This window comes from Hemitrygon akajei, unplaced genomic scaffold (assembly GCF_048418815.1).
Source record: "Hemitrygon akajei unplaced genomic scaffold, sHemAka1.3 Scf000058, whole genome shotgun sequence".
Classification (NCBI taxonomy): Eukaryota; Metazoa; Chordata; class Chondrichthyes; order Myliobatiformes; family Dasyatidae; genus Hemitrygon; species Hemitrygon akajei.
In genome coordinates this window covers 1,818,690-1,841,490 of record NW_027331944.1, presented here as the reverse complement: position 1 = coordinate 1,841,490, position 22,801 = coordinate 1,818,690, and the positions used below count along the sequence as shown (strand labels likewise).

Here is a 22,801-nt window from a genome sequence, read left to right as displayed (position 1 = left end):
AGAATTCTGAATAGATGCTTGCGTAATGAGCGTATAGAGCGCCATTGCCCGGTGCAGGTCAATGGGAATAAGTAGATTCTGTAGTCTGGCATGGAATAGATGGGCCAAAAGGCCTGTTTCTGCACTGTACTTTGCTTTGACTATGACAAGTCAGCCACACATTGTTTGGGAACTCACGGAACCAAGACAAGCTGTGGTTAGCTGGTTTCCCTCCCTCAGGTACCGCAGTGAAGCCGGTTGGCCCAATTGACAGTTTAATACTCATCCTGGATTAATGAGATGAGGTGAAGCTACCCGACGGTTCAGCCAAGATTTGAAATTAGTTTCAGACCGGATGCCTTTTGGAAGTCCAGATATGCAGCCACTGCTCTTCCTTCACACTGATAAATACAGCAGGTGATACAAGAAAAGGAGATGCTAAACCTGCAGTTCCCAGTGCTTCCCACCTTAACAACTGAAACCAGATCTGCGAGAGACAAGTCAGAGATCAAAGTCTCCATTCCCAAGTCGATCTCCTAAAACGTGCAGGAGATTAATGTTGATCACTATTCCCGCTGATACCAGCAGATCAGTGACAATACACGAACTGCACTCACCTCATTTTCTTCTCTACTGAAATGTCCCTCCTTTGTCAACATCCAACCCAGTCTCTCAACCTTTTCTTCAATTGCTTGTTTGAGTCTGTCCCTGTAGAACTTTGTCAGTTGGTACAGTCGATATTCCTCCCCCTGCGCCAGGAGGTCAGAGATTGTAAACTCTGGCTCTGTGAATATAAAAAGGAAAATGTAGGCTTGAACTCAGATATCCCACGTCTCCACCGCTCTCACCCAACTCAACAAAAAACCGTGTCTTGAACCTGCCTACAGATACAAAATTGGATTAATTCTCCATCTCCAACACCATCACACCATCACACTGAGCACGGAGTGCTCCAACACATTTCTTGGTGTTCATCTAGCGGAGAATCTCACCTGGTCCCTCAACACCAGCTCCATAGCAAAGAAAGCCCAACAGCGTCTCCACTTTCTGCGAAGGCTGAGGAAAGTCCATCTCCCACCCCCCATCCTCATCACATTCTAAGGTGGTTGTATTGAGAGCATCCTGAGCAGCTGCATCACTGCCTGGTTCAGAAATTGCACCATTTCAGATCGCAAGACCCTGCAACGTATAGTGAGATCAGCTGAGATGACCATCGGGGTCTCTCTTCCCACCATTAGGGACATTTACACCACACGCTGCATCCGTATAGCCAGCAGCATTATAAAGGATCCATGCAACCCTCATAAAATCTCTTCTCCCTCCTGCCATCTGGGAAAATGCACCGAAGCATTCGGGCTCTCACGGCCAGACTATGTAACAGTTTCTTCCCCCAAGCTATCAGACTCCTCAATACCCAACGCCTGGCCTGACACCTTACTGCCCTATTGTCACGTATATTATTTATTGTAATGTCTGCACTGTTTTGTGCACTTTATGCAGTCCTAGATTGCTGTGTAGTTTAGTGTAGTTGTTGTGTGTTTTTTTTTCCTCTGTGTTGTGACCAGATTTGGAGTGGAACTGTGCTGGTTAATGTGACCCGTACATCCTGTCAGGTGACCATCCCGATAAGCCGGTGACCGGACACATTTACTCCCAGTAAAATAGCACGATAAGCACAGTAATACTAATCACAGCAGTTGAACGCACGGATGACCACGGGATCATAATGCACCGGTGTCCGGTGATACCGGGAAATATCACTGTGATTATCTTCCACAAGCTAAAATCTCCCTCGGTCACTAACTGTCCAGTAGTCTGTGTCACACAAAGACCAGCAACGGGATTACACATGGTCCAGTCTGCTGGATCACACATTCTCCAGTTGCTTTGTCACACGAGGGGCTGGAGATTGGACAAGGGGACTGGAGTTTCTTTCTCCAGTCCCCTTGGTCACAGACTGACCATTCCCTTGAGACGCACGTCGTCCGGTCCTTTGGGTCGCAGGCTGACCATTCCCTTGAGATCTATGCTGACCTCTCCCCTGGTTCCCATCTTCTCCCCTACCTGCTGATCATCATGTAACAACTATGCATGTCATTGGCAAAGTCTTGGTTATAGAGCTTTGTGTGTAGTTGCAGTTGCTAATCTATAGGATGGAGGTGATGAAGCTGGAAAGTGTGAAGTGAAGAATGAACACTACGGTACTGGACTAGGGTGTTGTTTTTTGTGTTATATGGTTGGGCTGGGGCAGCTTGCCTTGGAGCTCAGGAGCTTGAAGGGAAACCTTACACACACACACACACACACACTCACACACTCACACACACACACACACACACACACACACACACACACACACACACACACACACACACACACACACACACACACACACACAGAGTAATCAGGGGTGCAGATAGGGCAGATGGTCACAGTCTTTTTCCCCGGGTAGGGGAATCTGAGACTCGAGGGCAGAGATTTAAAAGGGACCAAAGGGGCATTTTTTCACGTGGTGGCTGATGGGTATAAATTACATGCATCCAGAGGAGGCCGCAAACACAAATAAAATTACAAAATTGAGAGCATGTGGGCAGGAAAAAGGGGAGAAGAAGTTTACGAGGGAAATTTGGGAAAACTGCAGGAAAATGGGACATTTAGATCAGCATAAATTATATGGGCTGAAGGACCCGTTTCCAGGCTGGAGCATCGTTTTTATTCCAGCTGGAATCTCAGATTTGAGCACAATCACATTGTCTAGAGGTGACAGAGAGATTTGGTCATTGGTTATGCCGGGTTTCCCAGCCAAGATCCTGGGAATTTAAATTCAGGTAGAAGATCATCTCAAGAGGGAAATATTTAGAAACTCAGGTTCACCATTTCTCCACAGCCCAGACATTCACTGGGGTGTTAAAACTCCGAAGCAGATCACAAATGTATCTACAATGAGCTGCCTCCTGATCCTCAGCCATTCCCAGCACCGGCAATGATCTCCGCTCCGCTACAGAAAACAGATTTCGGTGACACCCCTCCTCCTTTGCGTAGCAGGCAAGAAAAACCGGGGGGAGTTGGTAGCTTTCCTTCCAAAACCTGAAATGCTGTGTAATCATAGAATCTCGGAAATCCCGGAAATGCTCCTATCATCTGCTTCTGAATTTTATAAGTGAAAGTTGAAGATGTCTTACACCTCAGGGTCTGTCTGGAGGTGAAACGGACCCTGACCCTGAACATTCACATAAACGACAAGATCGCTGTCACATTCCTGTCTGTGTTTCACACATGACCACCTGATGCAGGAGCCCCTGCTCCTTTCACTCAGCTGAAGCTTTGTATGATGAGCGGAGTGATTCGACCATTACTGGTGTCAGGTCCCTGCGCTGGAACTGTTGGGTTAATCAATTACTCAAGGCCGCTTTACCAGTGGGATAAATGACACTGCTGGATGAAACTTTTCTATGCCCTGTTAACACCTGTGTCAGTTTTTTTTCATCTGAACTATTGTGTACAAACGCGACAAAAGTTTAATTCAAAGATCCCTGTGATACCTGCGTCTCAATATCACCAAGACCAAGGAGATGGTGGTGGACTTTAGGAGGTCTAGGCCTCATATGGAGCCAGTGATCATTAATGGAGAACGTGTGGAGCAGGTTAAGACCTACAAGTATCTGGGAGTACAGTTAGACGAGAAGCTTGACTGGACTGCCAACACAGATGCCTTGTGCAGGAAGGCACAGAGTCGAATGTACTTCCTAAGAAGGTTGGCGTCATTCAATGTCTGCAGTGAGATGCTGAAGATGTTCTATAGGTCAGTTGTGGAGAGCGCCCTCTTCTTTGTGGTGGCGTGTTGGGGAGGAAGCATTAAGAAGAGGGACGCCTCACGTCTTAATAAGCTGGTAAGGAAGGCGGGCTCTGTCGTGGGCAAAGGACTGGAGAGTTTAACATCGGTAGCTGAGCGAAGGGCGCTGAGTAGGCTACGGTCAATTATGGATAACTCTGAACATCCTCTACATAGCACCATCCAGAGACAGAGAAGCAGTTTCAGTGACAGGTTACTATCAATGCAATGCTCCTCAGACAGGATGAAGAGGTCAATACTCCCCAATGCCATTAGGCTTTACAATTCTACCTCCAGGACTTAAGAACTTTTTAAAAGCTATTAATGCTTTTTGAGACGGTGATTTAGATGCATATCATATTTTTTTTTACTGAGTTAAGTATTGTATGTAATTAGTTTTGCTACAGCAAGTGTATGGGACATTGGAAAAAAACAGTTGAATTTCCCCATGGGGATGAATAAAGTATCTATCTATCTATCTATCTATCTATCATACCTTTGTCCATTCTGATTCTGACTGACGATTGTTGATTGTCGTCGTCTTGTTTACACTTTGGTCGCTCTGCAGGACAGCTCCTCCTGCTGGTGAGGCTCTAAATTTCACAACAAGCAGACAGTGAGTCAGAGAGTACGACTACTTTGCAAATATGACAGTATTTCCATCCCCTGTAGCATTTGGCATGGGGACCAAACATTCCCTGTTAGTAACCACTTCCACACCATATCTGTCCACTGATACCTGGCGCATCTACTGACAGAGTCACAGAGCAATACAATCCAAATTCAGAGCGTTCGGCCCAACGAGACAATGCCAACCACAGTGCCCACTGAGATGGTCACAATTTCCTGTGATGGGGCCATCTCCCTTCTGGCCTCTTCACTCCATCTACACACCCCAACTGTTTTTTGAATTATGCAACTGCACGTGTCTCATCCACTTCCTCTGGCTGTTTCCTCCACATGATCCCCAACATCTGCATGAATCCGCTGCTGATCAGATTGGCTTTGCAATCTCTTTACCAGCCCCTGTCCATTTAGATCCCCTAGATGCTACGATAATCTTCTCTGTGAACAGAACTACTAATGTTGTGCATTCTGCGAACTTACCCTGCTTAATGTCACCTTCACAGGTTCTGACCATGTAATTAGCAGAAAAGTACTTGATGAGGCCAAGGTATGTCAATGTAAATTATGGGTTGCCATGTGCTAGTGAGGACTGAATAAAATGCAATGTTGGGATATTTTGCTTTATAAATGGTCTGTTATCTGCAGAGGCCTACGCGACGATATATTCGAGGGTAAGTATACCACTGCAGATTGCAATAGCCAATGGGATCAACGGCATGTTGCTGCAGTTCATGGTAATTCCACATTTCTACAATCACTACAACACGACACACTTGGGGCTTCTTATAAAGGGAGGAAATTGTCAACGCATTTTAAGATGATTATAACGTAACAAGGAAACATCAGAACTAACCAAAAGCTACTTCAGATGATGCAGGACCTTCAAATGAGCAAACACTCAGAGAATGTGATTGACTGTAAAGAGCTGGGCTTCTAAAAGCACATTACCAGACCTGGAGTGATTGCAACTTGCTCTGACCGAGGCATTCCACTTATTTCATACCTTCCTTTGTAAAGATATGTAATGTTTACAGGACCAGTGTTCGAGTGAATGAGACTCACCAAACTTTCTCTTGACTGAATCAATGAAAACTCTGAGTCAGAGGGTTCTCTTCAGTTGGTACTCTCAGTCCTCGGGCTGGTTCACTTGTCGCTGTTCCCTCGTTCTCATTCGTGGCTTCTTTCCAGCTGTGGGCTTTTCTTCCAATAAATCTCTCACCGCAGGTCTAACTTTAACTAGAGAGATAATGAAGCACATTAACAATACAAAGGAGAAAAAAAATAGTTCTGCTCAATTTTTTCAAAAGCGAATCTCACTGAAATTTAAACGCTGAAGACAAATAAAAGAATCTCATGGAACAAATCTGTAATTGTCCCTCACACGTCACAAATCCTGATACGGGATATGAAGGACTCATCATTCAGTCATGATAAGATATCACAGCAGAATGAAGTGATTCAGTCCATCGAGTCTCCTCCATCATTCAATCATGGTTGATTTTTTTCCCGCCCCAATGCCATATTCCTGCGGCCTCTTGTAAAGTGCTGGAAACTCGGTACGGCAGATTGCATCTGTGGAAAAAGACACTGTGGAAGACCCAGTATCAGAACTGGGATTATCCAGGATGATGCGTGATATGCTGAACGCTTAATTGCGCAATTTGGCCCAGATCCCATACTTGCTCATACCTATAATGGGGGAGGTATTACACACAGTGTTCTGAAAAGGCAGTAAAAGTGATTATCGGGGCATTAATAGTGATCTTTCGAGAAACGAAAACGAAAAGCTCTTGAATTTATAGTAAATGGACCGTCTAGTTATTCGCTGCTCAGAATTAGTTCTATATTGTTAAGCACCTGAGCGTCATTGCCTCACAGTACGCTCCCACGGACAAGGCGAAATTATTATTAATTTTTCTTGCGTTATTCATTACTATTTCCTGGATACCAGAGAGGCTCCCGGTGAAACTGTTTTGTCCACTCTCTTGACTTTTAACATCTCCTCTATAACAGGAAGCACGATAATGTACCATATTCAATCGTGATTAATATGCATAGAATGTAACGTGGTTCGGTCTCCAATGTTCCCTCTAATTACTATTTCTGCAGCTACATGGATCAACCATTGCTCTGAGCCGGAAATTTTCACACGGACTGAGAAAAGCACAACATCGTAGATGTGTCCTCTTTTGTAAAATGCATCTATGAATATTTTAGGATGAAGACAGACAAGAGAAAAAAAACATTCTTTTGATTTTACTTACTAATTAAAAGACAGGATAAAAATGCAGTACAACAAAGAAAAACGTCCAGGTTTCATAAACGTTTGTCCGGCAGTGTTTAATTCCATCTGCGCTGCAACAAAGGCTCCGTTCTTGGGAGCATTTTGCTTCTGCAGACTAAAGTCCCTTCCCGTACTGAGCATGCGCGATGTCGTCAGCGCGTTATCGGAGCTGTGAGCGGGGCCTCGGAAACGGACCTGCCGATGCTGCAGCCCTGCGGTACAACGGGATCACATGACGGGTGGACGGTCTCCCACGTGACTCGGTGACTCCGCTCCTCGCCCCTCACACGCTGCCCGACACCACCCCCGCCCCCCATAGCATTTCAAACATCATCTCATAATTACACTGGATATATTTTAAAATTTCCCTCTGCATCTTCCCCGTCCACATCCCTCCACCCCCCGGGTCACAGTTACGGGTTTGAATCCCATCCCGGTCCGGCACACATTTTAGACCCAATCCAGAATTGTGCAGGTTTTATTTAAATCAGTCTATGTTTCTATTCACATTTCCCCGGCCTCACTGGACAGGAACACTGAACATCAAGTGAAAAACAGCAGGAGGAGGCCGTTCAGCCCCTCTAACGATCAACAAGATGGCGGCTGCTCTCCCATCTCAGCCACATGTTTCTGCCCGATCCTCATTTCCTCGATCCCTTCGGTCTCCACACATCTGCCGGCCTCTGTTTTATGTGAGGATGATCACCGAGTCTTCACCGCCCTCTGTGGTAGGGATTTACAGAAATTCACCACCCTCGGAGTGGAGACATTTCCCCTCATCTCAGTCCCGGACCGTCCACTCCTTTTTTCAGAGACTGGGATCCCTGGTCCAGCCGGTAATGATGTTGTGAATTTCAATGTGTTCACCTCTCAGTCCCCGATTCTCTAAATGAAAGGGCTATCACATTTGATCTTGCTTCATATGATGACCCCCACCACTCCAGGGATCAGTCTGGTGAATCTTTGTTGCACTCTCTACAACAAATACTCTCTCACCTCTTTGTTAATCCTCCATGGAATTCCACCTCTCACTCCCCAGCTCTTGCCCCATCCCCACCCCTCACCTCTTTTCTCGGACTATTTCCCGTCCACTCTCAGGCCAGAGGGAGGGTCTCGGCCCGAAATGTTGACGGTCCATTTCCCTCCACAGATGCTGCCCGACCCACTAAGTTCCTCCGGCAGTTTGTTCTTTGGTCTATATAACCCGTGTTAGTATTGGGGTGGGGCAGGATTTTACACCATATTCCAGGTACAATCTCAACAAAGTCCAAATAATCGTTAAAGTCATTTTCATTCTTATACCTGATAACTCTTACAATAAATACAATGTACTTTCTACCTCCCTCCCTAGCCACTGCACCTCAGTCCCTCATTACTTAACGCACAGATGGTGCAGAAGAGGTTTACCAGGATATTGCCTGGATTAGAGGGCATGAGCTATAATGAGAGGTTGGACAAACTTGGCTTGTTTTCTCTGGAGCCCTGCAGGCTGGGGTGAGACGATGGAGGTGTATAACATTATGAGAGGCAGAGATAGAGAAGACAGACAATATTTTTTATCCTGGTTAGACATGTCTAATAGAAGAGGCCATGTATTTAATGTGAGGGGGAGTAGTTTGAAAGGAGATGTGAGGGGCAAGTGTTATTACCAGAGAGAGTGGCGGGTTGCTAGGATGTGTCGCCCGGGGTGCTGGTTCTGGCAGACACAGCGGTGACTTTTAAGAGATATTTAAATCAGCACATGAGTGTGAGGGACGTGTGGACATTGTGTTGGCAGAAGGGATTAGTTAGCCATTTGATTCCTAATTTAATTAGCTGAGCAAAACGTTTTGGGCCGAAGGGCCTGTTCTGGTACTGTACTGTTCAATGTTCTGTGTCTCTTGTCAAGAGGTTTCAGGGAAACTGAGGTAAAAGGAGTGAGTTGGAGAAACAGGTCAGCTGGAGTCCAATGTGGGAACCGTGAGATCACCCACTTCTGTAGCAGAAACAACTCTTGAATTTATTGCCAAGTGCACAATATGGGAAGGTACAGGGACAGAGAAACACTGACTTGTAGCAGCATCACAGGCAAGTACATTCAGATGACAGATTATACAATTCTGCGCCATTATCAATATAGAAATACAAGTTTTATGTCATTAACAATACACATTGTTAATATGTTGTGTCAATAATCATAAATATAGATTTTCTGTCATTAACAATGTACAAATACACATTTTTTTCAAGAGCAGTCTTGAAAATGTTAAATTTGTTCCCTCAGCCAAGTTGTTGACACAGTTTGGAAACAACTGGGCTCCAAGCACCGGTCCCTACAACACCCACTGGAACATCATGCAGACCCAAGAAGGGTCTGGTTATTCATTCTCTTTTAACACCAAGACACCAGAAAGAGGAGCAGGCCACTCAGCCCGTTCAGTTCATCCTGTCATTCAATAAGACTCAAGACCAGTTCATTCTTGCCCCCCAACACGACTCCAATCCATTTTGCCCGGACCATCGGCCACACTTGCAGATCAACAGTGTGCCGGTGTTTGCCTCCCAATGTGGTGAATCCCTCTGCTCGCCTCTGTATCCTGTCCGACCCCTCTCACACCATCTTCATCCTTTCAATAATATACCCCCCTTCCCCCCTGTCAATGGGCCCCTTCCCCATCCTGCTCCTTGACACAAACAACCTCTCAGACTCACCCCCCTCTCACACCATCTTCACCCCTTCCCCACTGTCAATGGGCTCCTTCCCCAGAGACAAACAACCTCTCAGACTCACACCCCTCTCACGCCATCTTCACCCCCTTCCCCACTGTCAATGGGCTCCTTCCCCATCCTGCTCCTTGATCCCCCAAACAACCTCTCAGACTCACCCCCCTCTCACACCATCTTTATCATCTCAGTAAAATCCCTCACCCTCGTCATTCTGCCAGATCAGTCACACTGCGAGCAGCCTGCATCAAGCCAATGGGCCGAGCGGTCTCCTCCTCTCTGTCAGCAATACATTATAATCCGGCTACAGAAGTCACTTCACGAACGCACCCAACTTCACGTGGAGGGAAATGTAAATAAATAAAAAGGCTGGACATTTACTTTGAGATTTGTTCTGTTTTGAATGGGAGTTTGAGGACGGGAGCGGAAGTCGGTATCAGCAGGGGTAACGCCCTCTCGGCCGGTCCATCTCCGTTATTGGGTGTAAGCAGTGATTGACATCACTTCTCACCAATGTGAAGAGGGTAACGCCTCTGTTGACTGTCGGGTGGGGTGGGTGGGTCAGGTAGCTGTTACCTTAGCCGGTAAAATTCAACCGTCTCAGCACCAGTGTGACGTAAGGAAGTGCACATGTGACGTCAGATCCTAGTGTGGGGGAACTCACACGTGACGTCAGACATGAGGGGACGCAGAGTGATATCAAATCCCAGTGTGGGGAACCCACACCTGACATCAGGCATGAGGGGGCGCAGAGTGACGTCACATGTGGGTGAGAAGTTGTTTTCAAAAGATGTTCAATTGATATTTTTAATGATTTCAGGAGAACAATGAAGGAAACTTAACGGATTTCATCACTGAATCAGGAGAGTCCCCTGCTATGTGCCCGGCTTTCCCATGTTGTTGACGGAGTGGGCATTGGCCCTTTTCTCGAACTGGGTTACAAAACCCAAATGTTTCTGGAGAGGACTTTCCAGGGTGATCTGGTTTGGATTGGACCAGTCAATGCAGTATCCTGTTTGTTTACTGATTTCATAAACAATGGTTATACTGATGTAAAATGGATTTGACAGCAGTTTAAACACAGATTTATATCAGTTAACAGAAGACCTCTCATCACTGCAGTCTATGTCTCCTGACAAACTAAACACTGGCAATGTGGACCACAGATACCCCTTCCTCTAAGTCAGTGTATCATTCAAACAGCTGATCGCTGAGATACACTATAGTTGCTGGTCAGTGAAGTTTGCCCAGATTTGGTTGGATGGAGTTGATGTGGAGTTCAGGGGTGTGAAATTGAAAGGACAGGTCAGTCAAACCCTCTGTGTTGTCCATTCGCCCTCCAGTGGTGCCATAGGGACGTTCTGCAAAGTGCAGCACAGTTCCGAACCCAGCTGATGCCGGTAGTTCTCCCGTTTAGGCGACGGTGAGGAAGGGGCTGATCACAGGTTTGTGTAAATCGAGCGTCGGCTGCAGTGGAAGTGGGCTGGGTCCGAGCCGGATGGCTGGACAGTCCAGGCTGTCTGGTCTTGAAGATCTGGTTTTAGTTTCATGTCTGAGCCGAGACTGTGGGATCAATTAGTTGTGGTTCCCCTCGCTGGGAGGGAGGATGTGGGTGATGTGGATCAGTCCACGTGTGGGGGTGGGGGTTAAATGGGGAAAGAGTGTGGGGTCATTGGCGGGGAGAAAGGAGGTTGGGAATGTGGGTTATCAGACGCAGCGTGACCCAGAAGGATAGGACCCAGGATAAATTAAGTCATAAACAAGGGAGGAGTTGGTCCATTGAATCAGACAGGATACGTGACTTTTCAGGAAGCAACAATTCCCTTTTCACTTTAATTATTGACTAAACTTCCTGAACATTGTGTTTGCTACAGAGCCCCAGAGTCTGGGAACAGCTGAATGGCAGGAATTAGAGGGTGATGGTGAGAGGCTGTTTATTGGACTCGAGGCCAGTGCCTAGTGATGTTCCCCATGGTTACACCTATTGTTACTTGCCATCTATATCAATCATTTGGTTGGGAATATATAGGGTATAGGTAGTAAGTTTGAACATGGAACATAGAAACCAACAGCACACTACAGGCCTTTTGGCCCACAACGTTCTGCCGACCATGTAACCTACTCTAGAAACTGTCTAGAATTACCCAACAGCACAGACCTATTTTCCTGAGCTCCGTTTACCTATCTAAAAGTCTATTTACCTATTTAGCTCCATTTACCTATCTAAAACCCTATTTTATCCCGCCTCCACAAGCGTCGCCAGCAAAGCATTCCACACCCACCACACTGTGTGGAAAAACTCACCTGACATCCCCCCTCTACCTACCTCCAAGCACCTTAAAACTATACCCCCTCATATCAGTCATTTCAGCCCTGGGAATAAAACCTCTGGCTATCCACATGATCAATGCCTCTCATCATTTTATACACCTCTATCAGGTCACCCCTCATTCTCCGTCACTCCAAGTAGAAAAGGTCAAGCAAGTTTGCAGCAAGTAAGTTCAAAGAATTACTTGTTTTTAAAGATATTAAGTATAAACTCTCCCCTTTGTCTACCTCTCCCCACTCAGAAGTGACCAAAAGCTTTTTTCACAAGATGCAAGATATTGAAATGAGCAAACACTGAGGGAATGTGAGTGACTTTAAAGAGCTGGGATACTGACAGCACATCACCTGACCTGGAGTGATTGTAACTGGTCTGACAGAGGCATAACTGGTACTTCTGGGCACTTTCAGTCTCGTCCCAACTATTTACTACCTTCCTTTGTGCAGGTATGTCTACAATAGATATAGGCAGCATGGAGTAAAGGAATTGCTCGAGGAATATAAAGAATGTAAAAGGAAACTTAAGAAAGAGATTAGAAAAGCTAAAAGAAGTTACGAGTTTGGTTTGGCAAATAAGGTGGAAGTAAATCCGAAAGGCTTCTACAGTTATATTAAAAGCAAGAGGATAGTGAGGGATAAAATTGGTCCCTTAGAGAATCAGGGTGGTCAGCTATGTGTGGAGCCGAGGGAGATGGGAGAGATTTTGAACGATTTCTTCTCTTCGGTATTCACTAAGGAGAAGGATATTGAATGGTGTAAGGTGTGGGAAACAAGTAAGGAAGTTATGGAACCTATGACAATTAAAGAGGTGGAAGTACTGGCGCTTTTAAGAAATTTAAAAGTGGATAAATCTCCGGGTCCTGACCGGATATTCCCCAGGACCTTGAGGGAAGTTTGTGTAGAGATAGCAGGAGCTCTGACGGAGATCTTTCAGATGTCATTAGAAACAGGGATTGTGCCGGAGGATTGGCGTATTGCTCATGTGGTTCCATTGTTTAAAAAGGGTTCTAGAAGTAAGCCTGGCAATTATAGACCTGTCAGTTTGACATCAGTGGTGGGTAAATTAATGGAAAGTATTCTTAGAGATAGTATTTATAATTATCTGGATAGACAGGATCTGATTAGGAGTAGCCAGCATGGATTTGTGCGTGGAAGGTCATGTTTGACAAACCTTATTGAATTTTTTGAAGTAGTTACGAGGAATGTTGACGAGGGTAAGGCAGTGGATGTAGTCTATATGGACTTCAGCAAGGCCTTTGACAAAGTTCCACATGGAAGGTTAGTTAAGAAGGTTCAGTCGTTAGGTATTAATGCTGGAGTAATAAAATGGATTCAACAGTGGCTAGATGGGAGATGCCAGAGAGTAGTGGTGGATAATTGTTTATCGGGATGGAGGCCGGTGACTAGCGGGGTGCCTCAGGGATCTGTTTTGGGCCCAATGTTGTTTGTAATATACATAAATGATCTGGATGATGGGGTGGTAAATTGGATTAGTAAGTATGCTGATGATACTAAGGTAGGAGGTGTTGTGGATAATGAGGTGGGTTTTCAAAGCTTGCAGGGAGATTTATGCCGGTTAGAAGAATGGGCTGAACGTTGGCAGATGGAGTTTAATGCTGAGAAGTGTGAGGTTCTACATTTTGGCAGGAATAATCCAAATAGAACATACAGGGTAAATGGTAGGGCATTGAGGAATGCAGTGGAACAGAGAGATCTAGGAATAACAGTGCATAGTTCCCTGAAGGTGGAGTCTCATGTAGATAGGGTGGTGAAGAAGGCTTTTGGAACGCTGGCCTTTATAAATCAGAGCATTGAGTACAGAAGTTGGGATGTAATGTTAAAATTGTACAAGGCATTGGTAAGGCCAAATTTGGAATATTGTGTACAGTTCTGGTCACCGAATTATAGGAAAGATATCAATAAATTAGAGAGAGTGCAGAGACGATTTACTAGGATGTTACCTGGGTTTCAGCACTTAAGTTACAGAGAAAGGTTGAACAAGTTAGGTCTCTATTCATTGGAGCGTAGAAGGTTGAGGGGGGATTTGATCGAGGTATTTAAAATGTTGAGAGGGATAGATAGAGTTGACGTGAATAGGCTGTTTCCATTGAGAGTAGGGGAGATTCAAACGAGAGGACATGATTTGACAGTTAGGGGACAAAAGTTTAAGGGAAACACGAGGGGGTATTTCTTTACTCAGAGGGTGATAGCTGTGTGGAATGAGCTTCCTGTAGAAGTAGTAGAGGCCAGTTCAGTTGTGTCATTTAAGGTAAAATTGGATAGGTATATGGATAGGAAAGGAGTGGAGGGTTATGGGCTGAGTGCGGGTAGGTGGGACTAGGTGAGATTAAGAGTTCGGCACGGACTAGGAGGGCCGGAATGGCCTGTTTCCGTGCTGTGATTGTTATATGGTTATATGGTTATAGGTATGTAATGTCTAAAGGACCAGTGTTTGAGTAAACGAGACTCACGAGACTTTCTGCTGACTGAATCACTGGAAACTCTGAGTCAGATGGGTTCTCTCCAGTTGGTGCTCTCAGTCCTCGGGCAGGTTAACTTGCTGCTGTTCCCTCGTCTTCACTCGTGGTTTGCTTCCATTTGGGGCATTTCTTCCAATACATCTCTCACCTCAGGTCTAACTTTAACACAACGGGTTCGACGGACTCGGAGTCCGCTGCGGTCGGGGCGCTTTCACTGTGTACTGCGTCTGCGAGGCTGGGTCTGACAGAGCTTTCATTGTCTGTGAAGTTGAGTCCACAGGCGCCTTGGAAGTCCATAGCGGGGGTAATCCCTTCTGCCGACTGCGTGGGATGACGAGTCTATCGGGACCCTGAGGACTTGTGGAAACTGTGTCATGGTTTCTTTCGAACTTAGAATCTTTTAACATCTTTGGACTATTTTTTACTGTGCCCATGGTTTTTTTTTAAACAATTATGGGATTGGCTGCACTGTTGTAACTATACGTTAACTGTAACTATATGGTTTTGTGTAGGTCTTGTAGCTTTAGTTTTTGGTTTGTTGGGTGGTAGAGTTGGTGTCTTGACTTGGTGTGTCTGAGTAGTCTTGCTTTGTCTGGTGGATTTGGAGCTCCTTTCCGGGGAAACACATTAAGATCGTAGCGCCTTCCGGTTCACAGTCCGGTCCATGTTCCTTATTCCAGGTTTTCCCCAGTTTCTGTTGAGGAAGCTGATTCTTGTCCATACCCCCTGTCTGTATCCCTTCCCTTCACCTTCCTCCTGGAGCCTGCGTCGCCTGGAGCCTTGCCTTGCCTTGAGCCTTGCCTTCACCGCTGTCAAGTTCAACCACCGGAGCAAGATAAGGAACTGTCTTTCATTGTTTTCAGCTGGAGTTCCAAGGGTTTGCCCACCCCGATGTAACACTCACTGGTCTATAATCCCCAGGATTAAACCCATTGGGTTTATTGATGTGGCACAGAGCGACTGAGCAGAACCCAAGTGCAGGACACCGGCGTGGAGATTGAGTTGGGGATGCGGGCGCAGGCGTGAACGTTGGACAGCAAACCGGAGGAATCTTGACACGGAGCTCTGACATGGAGTCTTGACACGGTGACGGGGTTTTCATGGAATATCTTGAGACTGGAGTTGAACTTAGAACTAACAGTTCTAAGCAGTCGAGAGACAAAGTATCACATGGGAATAGACCAACAAACTGGCAACCTGTGATCGTGTCGCCATCGTATTTATTTCACAGTTTCTGATGAAAACCAGGTGTATGGTACTTGAGTAAACTAGCAGCAATGGAGATCTATTGACTGAAATTAGGGCATAATTAGGGAGAAAGGAGCATTAAAGGGGAACAGCCAACCGGAACCATGACAATTGAATTATGGAACAACATTTGACAGCCTCCAATCATGTGTTACTATCCCTGTGGCCAGAGAAGATACAATGATCATTGTCAATGCCCCGTAACCTCCCCCCTCACTTCCTGTAGTAATGTGGTGTATATTGGTAGATTGAACATCTCTTTCTTAATATTGCCATGCTGCTATTCTATCATCACAATCACTGTCCACCTCATTGGTAACTGAAGCAAAGCATTCATTAAGCACCTCACCTATCACCGCATCCTCCAGCCACGTTTCCACCTTTGTTCCTGAGTAGTCCTAGTCCTGCCCTCAATCTATTCACCCTCCTCTTATTCACCCACATGTAGAATGCCTTGGGTTTTCCTTCGTCCTACTTCCCAAGGACTTCTCAAGTTGCCTTCGACCTCCAAGTCGCTTCTTAAGTTCCTTCCAGGATACCATATAATTCTCTAGAGCCTCGCTTGAATGTTGCTTACTGTACCTAAATAATGCTTCCTTTTCCCTCTTGCTTAAATGTTCTCATCCCTTGTGAACCACGGTTCGTTTATATAAACATTCTTTCACTGTGTGTGGAACAAATCTACCCCGAACCGCATTCAAGTGTTCCTGAAACAAACTTCACAGTTGCATCTGGCATTTCCCTTTGAGAAAGTTTTCCCAATTTACACCCCCAAGATACTTCGAATACCATTGTAACTATCCATCCACTGGTTAAATACTGCCTCGTATCGTCTGCTACTATCCTTATCCATGACAATGATGAAAGTTGGGGTGTTGTGGTCTCTATCTCAAAAAGGTCACCCATCGTGACATCTGTCACCTGACCAGCATCATTGCCTCATACTAGATACAGTATGGCAAATCCTCCAGTTAGCCCATCCACATACCATGTCAAGAATCCTTCCTGGACACACAACACATTCTGCCCCATTGACACATTTTGGAACAAGGAGGTGGGATCAACATCAGGAAAATTGAGATCAATAATGATAATAACCTTGTTGTTTTTGCACCTTTCCCAAATCTGCCAAGTTATCTGCTCTCATTATCCCAGTGGCTTTGGGGGAGGCCTATAGAATACTCACAGAATGATAGCTCCCTTCCCTTTTCTGACTTCCACCCACATTGATGTCCTCTGTTTATGTAACTGTCATATGATTCCTAATTAGTAAAGACAATTCTCCGCTTTTCACCCCCTCCCTCCATATGTATTATGAAACAAGTAAAACCTGGAGCATCAAACACCAAACCTGCCCTTGTAACAGTCCGGTCTGTGTAATGGTGATAACATGTACCATCCATGTTCTAAGTTACTCGTATTCTCAATACATATTGTATTGAATTAAAGACATTTCCAACTGACTACATGATGCCCTGTCCACATCCGACCCTTCCACAGTCTCTGTGAACTTCGCATCTACCTTTATGTCAACCCTTCTATTATCTGACCAAACACTCTGGTTCCCATCCCGCAGCGACTGAGTTTAAACTCACCCCGGCAGCTCCAGAAGTCCCGGCTGCAGGGACATCTCAAGTACAGATATAACCCATGCCTTTGGTACAGGGCCAAATGGGAACATAACTTCATTATAAAACCTAAATATGCTTAATCACAGATTCGTAGGTTCTGACAATTTATTAGTAGAAATGTACTTGATGGCGACAGGGTATACAAATGTAAATTATTGGTTGGCATTTGCTAGTTAAGACTGAAATGTGGTGCTGGGACATTTGGCTTCAAGAGGGTTTGCGGAGGCTTGTGCGACAACATACTCGAGGGCAAGTATATCGTTGCAGCTTGCAATAGACAGAGAAGTCAATGACATGTTGCTGTAGTTCATGGTGATTCCACATTTCTGCAATCACTAGAGCAGGAGAAAACTGCGGCCTCTTATAAAGGGAGGAAATTCTCAATGCATTTTGAGATTGTTGTGACCTAACACAGCCAAGCAAGGAAACAGCAGAACTGATAAGAGTTTGAAATGAGCAAACAATATGAGGGAATGTGCGTGGCTTCTCAGAGTAGTTAGCAAATCTGCAGTGAGTGCAAATGGGTCTGACAGACGCATATTAGTATTCCGAGGCTTATTCAGTCCCACTCCAGCTATTTCCTACCTTCCTTGATACAGAAATGTAATGTCTAAAGGACCAGTGTTTGGGTAAATAAGACTCACCAAACTTTCTCCTGACTGAATCAATGGAGACGCCAAGTCAGATGGGTTATCTCCATTTGCTGCTGTCCGTCTTCGGGCTGGTTCATTGTTGCTGTTCACTCGTCTTCAGTTGTGATTTTCTTCCTGTCGTGGGCTTTTCTTCCAATACATCTCGCAGGTCAGGTCTATCTTTAACCAGAGAGATAATGAAGCATATTACTCATACAAAGTAGAACAAAGAAGTAAACTTATTGGAACTTAAACTTGAACTCATATATAATGATGCGAGTGAAGAAATCTGTAACTGCCCCTCACACTTTCCAAAGGCTGACATGGGATACAAAGAAACACACACAAAATTGCTGCAGGACCTCATCACACCAGGCAGCATCTGTATGTCGACTCTACTCTCTTCCATAGATGCTGCCTGGCCTGCTGAATTCCTCCAGCATGTTGTGTGTGTTGCTTGGCAGCATCTGAAGAGTTTCTCTTCTTTGTGATGGGACACAAAGAACTGATTACTCAGTCATGGTATAAGATACAAATCATAATGCACAGGAGTAGAATTAGGTGATTCGGTCATTCTAGTCTGCTCCAAAATCAATCATGGAGGATTTTTTTTCCAACACCGTATTCTTGCTTCCCTGCTATAGCACGCAACCTATTTAGCAATCCAGAACATGAATATACCCAACGACAGCCTCCACCACCCTCTGTGGCATCGAATTCCACAGATCAACCAACACTTGGCTAAAGTAATTGCTCTCATCTCAGTTTTTAAAGTGAAGCTTCTTTATTCTGAGGCGGTACTCTCAGATCCCAGAGTCTCCGTCTAATCAAGACACCCTCTCCATTCTCACTGCAACCAAACTTCTTGTCATTCAGTCGGTGTAAATAATCACCCCTGTCCTTACCCGCCAACCATGTGAACCCCACTGAACACAGGCCCAGGGCCATCAAATGCTCCACATGCATAATGCTTATCATTCCTCGGATTATTCTGGCAACAAAGAGCCCTGGGAGAGCTGGTGCTTGAGATACGATCTTGGGATGGGGGCTCCAGGAATATGGAACTGTCAGTGTTTGGGCTTCAGTCTACGTTGGTGCTTTTACAGATGCGGCTGGATGTTCCTCCTTCCGCAATGAAGCAGACGTCTCCGGGGGCTGGATCTTGGTAGCGTGAATCTGTCAGTGTGAGATGTGGAAAAGATGTGCGAGGCTCTGGGTGCGGGCTGTGACCCTCTGAGGTTGCATCCTGGGATACCACACATGTCTTGACCCAGATAAAATGAATCGGGGAATCAAATTGTCCGCGTTTATGAGATGTTGAGCGAGTATTTCTGTTCTGTGCTCAGATGTTTGGTTCTGAAGTTCCTTTGGAAGCAAAGCAGATAATGAGTTCCCATTCCATCTCTCACAGGGAGAGGCTGTGATTAAATACCGTTTTGTGTTTGCACCGGTAGAAATAGACCGGGGTTTCAGAACTGAATTCACATTTGGAAATTCCCCCTCACTCTCACCTGTCTATCTGCCAGTGGAAGTCAAAGAGCAACTCTAGATGCTGAAGATAGAACAGAACATGGAACAGTACATCACAGGAACACAATAGTGTGCCAAACCAGCTGAAAAGTAAATCAAACCCCCCCAAAAAAACTACACTACATTTTCTGTGTAGCCATGTACATTCATATACAAATCAATGGCATGAATAGTAAATTACAGAGATCTCAACACTGACACTCACATCCCACTCGTCACAGGCCTCCATTCGTTAGAACCATCTACATTCATCCCCCTCTCCTTCTTGTTCTCTAGCCCGGTGTGAACCCACCTCGCCAGCTCCCTGTGAATCCCACGTGACCGAACCTCCCCGATCAGCTGCCATGCAGGATCTTGTTACAGACTTTACCAAAGTTCAGATGAACAACGTCACTGCCCAACTTCACCTAACGCCCTAGTTCATTCTTAAATAATCTCCAAAATACTTGACAGATATGATATCCTATTGGACAGTGTTGACTGTGATTTCCCCATAACCAATACCCAACCACCCGGGATTTCAGCTTCACTGCAGACTGAGAAAATTCCGATCCCAGCTGCAGAATTACCAACCTGGACTGTAGCCCGCATACTGCCAATTCCATATCATCAGAGTCACCAGCCCAATAGATAGATAGATAGATACTTTATTCATCCCCATGGGGAAATTCAACTTTTTTTTTCCAATGTCCCATACACTTGTTGTAGCAAAACTAATTACATACAATACTTAACTCAGTAAAAAAAATATGATATGCATCTAAATCACCATCTCAAAAAGCATTAATAATAGTTTTTAATAACAATATTATCACCCATACAAAGACGCCTTGGTGCCGGCAATTTGCCGTGGAGTTCCTGCCATTTCCGATTCACAAACTAAGGTGGAATTGGAACCTAATGACCCTCTGCCGGGGCCGGTGCTCAGGCTGGTTCCCCGGTCTGTATAGAGGATGCGGATACACTTCAGCCTGACCCCAGCAGCTAAACCGAGCACATTTGATCTCTATGTCATCGCTGTGTGAGATCTTGCACAGCAGAGCGGGCTGCCATGTTTCCTGCAGTGCAGCAGGAACAAAATGTAAAATTATAAAGTAGAAAATGCTGGGAGCTCAGTACATCAGACTACGTCTCTGAAAGGGCAAATGGTGGAAGACCCAGTTCCAGAACTGAGACTGTCCAAGATGCTGCCGATCTGCTGAGCGTCTCCAGTATTTTCCCTTCCTTACTTTAAAGTTCCTGCAACTGTAGTATTTACTCCCTCTTCATTTTAATGCACAAGTAGTAACAGATTGCCACCCTGAACTGTAAATGCCACCCCCACCCCAACCACTCTGTTAGTTCTGAGTTCATTCTGACCCTGGTGTAACACATCTCATACAGCCAATGCTCACAGCATCCTTTCCTCCCACTATCACTCTGTTACATTTGCTCCAGAGGCCACTGTCTCTACACTGAGAGGCGGTGACCACAGAGCGATAAAAACTGCAACACTTGCTGCAGCTCTGACGGGCCGTTACCCTGGAAACAGAGGAAATGGCTCACTGAAAATAACCGAAAAAGGAAATAACAAACTCAACATCAGATGCTGTGAGTTCCGTTATGACAAAGATTAACACTGCAGCCATTTTGTAACGGTGAATCTAAAATTGAAATGGTTGCTTTTACCCTGTCACGTGTTGTGTCCAACTAAACCTCTGGTATTCCTAGCGAACAATAACTAACTAACTAACTAACTAACTAACTAAATAAATAAATAAATAAATAAACAAACAAACAAACAAACAGACAGGCACACAAATAAATAAATAAATAAATAAATAAATAGAAAGCTTCAATACTAAACTTCACAATGAAGACAAAGTTAAGAAGAGAGATTGTTGAAATATATCATTGCGGCATTGGGATGCAGTCTGGACAAACATTGAACAAGCAGGTTGATATATATATATATATCATTGAGCTGGTGGCATACAGGCAGGACAGAGATTGAACTAGAAGGTTGATATATATCATTGAGGTAGTGGGATACAGGCTGGACAGAGGTGGAACAAGATGGTTGATATATATATATCATTGAGAATGATTTGTTTTACCGAACGGCCGCTTCCAGTGTGCTGGAAATATGTAAAACAATTATCGACCCCAGGCGTCGATCCAGGTGAAGTTTGGATCCGATACTGGGCCGGGTGACAGAGGTAAAGTTCACCAGGTACATCTTAATGGATGGGTTCAGTCTCGGCATCACCACCTCATCCCGCTCCTGGGACCAGAACACCAGGGGCTGAGCATCGGCTCATCTCAGGCGGTTCGGTGTGAAGGTCCCACAACCCGGACCGACCACGACAGTTTGTATCCAGGAAGCGGGACGAGGCCGCCAGTTCGAGAAAGTTAACGGGACTCTCTGCCCAACATGAGGTTCCCCGCCCCCGGGATCGACTTCAGTACTCACCGATGGGAAATTGTCGGTTGCGTTCAACCCCAGTGACCGGCCTCAATACTGACCGATGAGAACTTCATCAATTTGTCCGGAGTGCAGCGAGATCCGTCCACCGGCTCCCCACAGACGATCAGCTTGAACATAGAACGGAAAGAAAACCCCGCCCATCCGGAGACTGTGAGAGCAGGGGCGGGGCCTCGGAAGCAAAAACCTGAGATGCTGCAGATCTGCGTTTGAAATGGGAGCGAGAAACCGGTGACTCTGCTCCTCGCCCCTCACACGCTGCCCGACCTACCTGCCGCATTCCCCACATTATTCCATATTTACACCAGCTACATTTTTAATGTTTCCCTCTGTATCTTCCCCGTCCCCATGGCTCCATCTCCCGGTTCTCAGAGTTAAGGGTTCGATTGCCATCCCGGTCCGACATACAATATACAATTCCCACCCGAAAAGGAATTGTGCAGGTTTCATTGAAATCACTTCTATGTTTATAAACACTCTTTTTCTATTCACATTCCTCCGGAGCCTCACTGGACAGGAACACTGAAACATCAAGTGAAAAACAGCAGGAGGAGGCCATTCAGCCCCTCTAACCATCAACAAGATGGCGGCTGCTCTCCCATCTCAGCCACATGTTTCTGTCCGATCCTCATTTCCTCCATCCCTTCCGTCTCCACACATCTGCCGGCCTTTGGTTTTTTTTTGTGAAGACGATCACTAAGGTGTTGCTCCTCCACCCTGAGGGCGGTCTGATCGAAACGTCGGAATGGGAATCAGAATTAAAACGTCTGGCCGCTGCAAAGTCCCCCTTGTGGCAGATGATGCAGAGATGCTAAACAAAAACCGTCTCCCAGTTTATGGCGGGTCTCACCGATGTGGAGGAGGCCGCATCGGGAGCACGGGGCACAATAGATGAGCCCAGCAATAGATTCGCAAATGACGCGTTGCCTCATCCGGAAGGACTGCTTTGTGTCTCTGAATGGAGGTGAGGGAGGAGGGGTACGGCAGGTGCAGCACTTAGGCTTATGCAGGGATAAGTATCTGGAAGAAGATTAGTGGGGAGGGATGAATGAACAAGGGAACCAGG

At 45.6% G+C, this 22,801-nt stretch overlaps 1 protein-coding gene across 1 annotated transcript in view; it reads right to left on the bottom strand.

The window, feature by feature from the left end:
• LOC140721599 (NACHT, LRR and PYD domains-containing protein 3-like) overlaps nucleotides 1-21,840 on the bottom strand; it is a 54,443-nt gene extending 32,603 nt beyond the window's left edge. The window contains exons 1-5 of the mRNA XM_073036411.1: nucleotides 21,724-21,840; nucleotides 17,754-17,921; nucleotides 5,501-5,674; nucleotides 4,308-4,404; nucleotides 597-763 (exon numbers count right to left, since the gene is read on the bottom strand). Coding sequence (XP_072892512.1) covers nucleotides 597-763; nucleotides 4,308-4,317 — 177 coding nt within the window. The 5' untranslated portion in view covers nucleotides 4,318-4,404; nucleotides 5,501-5,674; nucleotides 17,754-17,921; nucleotides 21,724-21,840. The remainder of the gene's footprint in view (nucleotides 1-596; nucleotides 764-4,307; nucleotides 4,405-5,500; nucleotides 5,675-17,753; nucleotides 17,922-21,723) is intronic.
• Between the last annotated feature and the right edge of the window lie 961 nt (nucleotides 21,841-22,801).